Source organism: Tachypleus tridentatus, chromosome 3 (assembly GCF_004210375.1).
Source record: "Tachypleus tridentatus isolate NWPU-2018 chromosome 3, ASM421037v1, whole genome shotgun sequence".
In the NCBI taxonomy this organism is placed as follows: domain Eukaryota; kingdom Metazoa; phylum Arthropoda; class Merostomata; order Xiphosura; family Limulidae; genus Tachypleus; species Tachypleus tridentatus.
Window position 1 is genome coordinate 97719623 of NC_134827.1, and position 4726 is coordinate 97724348.

General features: G+C 33.6%; 1 protein-coding gene across 1 annotated transcript in view; it reads left to right on the forward strand.

Moving 5' to 3' along the window:
• The window catches only part of LOC143245920 (cytochrome P450 3A11-like), a 20636-nt gene extending 16546 nt beyond the window's left edge, over nucleotides 1-4090 (forward strand). The window contains exons 15-21 of the mRNA XM_076492173.1: nucleotides 361-472; nucleotides 2010-2094; nucleotides 2344-2452; nucleotides 2687-2775; nucleotides 3151-3291; nucleotides 3434-3599; nucleotides 3815-4090. Of these exons, the coding sequence (XP_076348288.1) occupies nucleotides 361-472; nucleotides 2010-2094; nucleotides 2344-2452; nucleotides 2687-2775; nucleotides 3151-3291; nucleotides 3434-3599; nucleotides 3815-3892 (780 nt within the window). The 3' untranslated portion in view covers nucleotides 3893-4090. The remainder of the gene's footprint in view (nucleotides 1-360; nucleotides 473-2009; nucleotides 2095-2343; nucleotides 2453-2686; nucleotides 2776-3150; nucleotides 3292-3433; nucleotides 3600-3814) is intronic.
• The last annotated feature ends 636 nt before the right edge of the window (nucleotides 4091-4726 follow it).

Here is a 4726-nt window from a genome sequence, read left to right on the forward strand (position 1 = left end):
CCGTCATCAGAAGAACATTGTTACTGGTGTTAAGCAGCATCAGTTGGAACCTTTGATCCGCAGCCCGCTAATCACCAGGCAACTCAAAACTAAAACAGGTTTTCTAAACCGTTAATGCTTCTTCTTCCTTCTAATTCGATAAAATAATGACATTAAGGATTTACACACTTTATGACATCTTATTAAAGCAGGATATCTAAAGATGAATTCGACTATTTTTGTAACTTCCCAAACACCAGTATGGTTTGATTTTGTTTGAAAAGTCAGTTGTACTCCTCTGAACAACATCGAAATTTTTAACAAAATTATTTTATTGGTTAATCATTATATGTAAGTTTTGTATTTTCTCCTATTTTTTAGCTTCGAAGAGCTGATCTTCTTCAGATGATGTTGGATACTCAAATGGCTGAAGAAGACATTGAAAATGCCACTGCTAAACACCTGACAGCTGGTGAAGACGAGCCAATAACAGGTGCTTTCAATGATGAAAAGGTGACCTTAGGCCTAATATACTTTCATTAATGAAAACAACTTCAACATTACAATTTATTTAGTATTGAAATTGTCTTTAAATACAAAATAAATTTTGATATACACAAATCTTGCAATTCCTCAATTTAAATAAGTTCTTACAATAATAATTACTATTCAAATTATTACTTAATATAAATACTGTTTCAACTATTATTATACTGAACGTTTATTAGCATACCTTTTATACATTATTCGCTTCTTTCACCATACATTGTCATGAGTATACCTCTTCTTCTTGTTATAAAACATCTTAGTATGCATGGGTTTGTGAAAAAATGAATACCCGTGCAATGAATACTAAACCACAAGGAAATGTATGATGTAACAGAGTCTGTGATGCAGTCAAGGTGCCATCACTTCTGTGCAGATCACCTTCATTATTGGTTAAGACGCAGACATAAACTTGTCCTGATCCTAAACCATGCTTCATTGTAGATTTCGTAATATCACTGTTGTACCGTTCTTTTTTCTACCATATAACCAACTATAGTAATTTTGTTGAACAATTCAAACGTGGATTCAGATTTAAAGAGCACGTGTTAACAGTTTGAGTCTATTCACTGTTAGTCATATAAAGCTTATTTCATCTTTTTGTTTTGCTCATTTCACCAGTGACCTTTGAGCTACCACAAGCCCACTCAAACCGTTTCATACTAATCAGTGATGACGAGAAACCCACTTGTTGAGAAAATTTATATGCATAAACGTCTCGTTTGGGCTGAGAAAACACTTTTACATAGAAGAGCGAACAACGTTTCGACCTTCTTCGGTCATCGTCAGGTTCACAAAGAAAGAGGTAACTGACCGGAAGCTGAAAACATGTTTGAAAGGGGTTGTGTAACTGTGTGTCGAAATAGAGGGCGGTATTAGATGTTTGAATATATAATTTTATTTATTTTATTTTATTAATATAGGTATAAAGGCGTTCCTTTATATTGGTTTATTTTGGGTTTAAGTTGTTGTATAAGTAAGGCTTCTTTAATTTTGCGTTTGTTTATGTTTGTTTCTTTATTTAGTATTTGAGTGTTTCTATGGTTATGTTGTGTTTATTTGACTTGCAGTGTTCGAAAACGTGTGAAGGTGACTTTTTATGTTCTTTGAATCTGGTTTCCAATTTTCTACTTGTTTCTCCAATATAGAAGTCGTGGCAGTTATCACATTGTATTTTATAAATAATGTTGGTGTGGTGTTTGTCAGTGTAGTTTTTACATAGTATAGATCTCAGTTTTGTGCCAAACATGTGATCAGCTTCCGGTGAGTTACCTCTTTCTTTGTGAACCTGACGATGACCGAAGAAGGTCGAAACGTTGTTCGCTCTTCTATGTAAAAGTGTTTTCTCAGCCCAAACGAGCCGTTTTTGCATATAAAGTTTCATACTAATGTATCTTACTGTTCTTAAGGATTTTATATCAAATTCAATTATTTGTTTGGTCAAATGTTTGTAGTTTTTTTTCCTTCTGGTTGTATTTGATTAGAAAGCTCTAAAAATGGCAAGAAGCAGATGAAATTTCTTACAGATGTGGATATTAAAGCAAATTGCGTCTTATTTCTATTGGCCGGGTAAGTCATGTATTGGTATTATCGTTACTATAGACAAAAACCTTATTATTTGTTTTGATAATATTTTAAAAGTGAACTGAAGCTGTGATATAAACATAACATTTTCATAGAGAATATAAGTAAAACCTACCAAGATTTTATAGATTTATTATCATTGCAGTAATACTCAGTATTTCAATGCTATGTTTATATATGTTTTCCAATAATCATATCTACAAAATCGAAACTAAATTTAACTTATTTGAATAGCTATGAAACAACAAGTACAGCCCTCGGTTTCACAACTAATATACTAGTAAACCGACAAGATGTCCAGGAAATAATTCGTGAAGAAATAAACGATATCTTAGGCCAAGATGTAAGATTTGTGTTTTATTTGTATCTGAAATATAAGTTAGAACACTCACTGCACAACACACTTCAAATTTTCAATTATACGTACCTTCAGCAGAATGTTATTCACAAGACATTTAGCAACATTATTGTAAAATCAATTCCTTTGTCATCAGAAGGTTTCTTTATGTTTAAAATGTTTAATATGAATTCCAAAGAAGGCGTTAATTATTCGATTTTATCTTAATACTGTTTTCAGGGTGTCTTAGATTACAACACAGTAAACAAACTCCAATATTTAGACCGAGTTTTCTCAGAATCTCTGCGAATGTACCCTCCACTAATCACGTGAGTTTGTTGTTCATTTAATTTATAGTGGCGCTATCTTCCAAAAGCAGAATTTTATCACATAAATCAGTTACTGCCACATAACGGCAGTTGTTTTTATAATTAATCTAAATTATTCTGTATTGAAATTAGTGTACTCTCTTTTAAGCTGAAAAATAGCTTGTTTCCCAAAACAACCTGCTAGTTTACGATCTAACAAAAAAATTCAATACCATAGTTTTTCTGGCAACTTCTGTCTCAAAATAAGAAAATAAATATTGTACCAGTCCAGTAAATAAATTACAACCGAGTTAGATCGGAACAGATGTCATTTCTTTATTGTGACTGTGATCTTGTTCTGTGATGATGTTAAAATGATACATATCTTTATTTCAGGTTCACCAATAGAGTTACTGATGAGGATTACCAGCTAGGTGATTTTAAAATCCCCAAAGATACTGCCATACAGGTCCCTGTTTGGCACCTCCATCACGATCCAGAGATCTGGTCTGAGCCATACGAGTTTAAGCCTGAGAGGTAAACAATAAATACGTAATACATGCCAAGAACTTTTGTTATTTTCACAGTTTCATTAGCAATTGTCTTGGGAAATATTTACATTTAGTTAGAAAGAAAACAGTGAACTTTTCTAACTTAAGTGTTATGTTATGGTTTCCAGGTTTCTACCCGAAAATAAGAAGGATATCCATTCCATGGCCTATCAACCGTTTGGATCTGGACCACGAAACTGTGTTGGAATGAGAATGGCGCAATTGGAAGCTAAACTAGCTTTGGCCAGAATCTTACGCGCTTACAAACTAGTTCCTTCTGAGAAGACTGGAATCGTACGTTTCAATTTGAAATATTCTGAAATAAAAGCATTGAACAAAGATAATACATTCTAATATTGTAATTTTCCTAAAATAATGTAAAACGTTAGTTACAGAGAAATGGCAAGGTAAATATAAAATAAAATAGTATTAAAAACTCCTTTTCAAGTCATATTTAGACAACATAGGACATATGTGTTACTTGTTTCTTAAATATTCTTGTCTTTCAGGGAGATATCCAATATAAAGTCAAGTTCCTGACTATTGGTCCTATAAATGGAGTTCACGTGAAAGTATTTCCTGTCTAGTGGTGGCCTCTAGCGGAATATTTAAACGAAAATTATGTTTATTTAATCACGTTCATTTGTCAGATGAGGTTAAACGCATTGATGTTATTAACTCTGCTTTCGTGGGTTATAGATCGTATTTAGTGTGTTTATTAGTTTTTGTATTGTTAAACAGGATTGTAATTAATCAACGAAAATAAACTGACGAACCGTTCTGGATATCTCTGACTGTTTCTTATTTTGACTACTTTTTAAAAGGCCCGGCATGGCCAGGTGGGATAAGGTGTTCGAATCCCAATCGCACCAAACATGCTCGCCCTTTCAGCCGTGGAGCGTTATAGTGGGACGGTCAATCCCACTATTCGTTGGTAAAACAGTAGCCCAAGAGTTGGGTGGTGATCACTAGCTGCCTTCCCTCTAATCTTACACTGGAAAATTAGGGACGGCTAGCGCACGTAGCCCTTGTGTAGCTTTGCGCGAAATTCAAACAAACAAACAAACTAGTGTTTAATAAAATTTGTTTTTCCACAGAATCTAAACTTTGAGTAATATGTTTTCTTTATGCCTATTGGCTAAATGATATCGCATCTAAATCTCATGAAGAGAAAACATTAGGTGTTTGAGAAGGTACACGTACTGCTCACAAAACTAAACAGAGAGCGTTAATGTCATACGTCATAACAGAATACCGTTGTTCAAGGAGTTAAACGTACAAGGTAGTTTTCTACCTTTGACAGGATACTGTGGACAAGTTTGTCGTAGAGCGACGTATGCTAATCTTAATAAGTCATGAATGAAAGGTAGCAAGAAAACGTAGTATTTCTCAACCAAGTACACGCTACACGTATAACAATC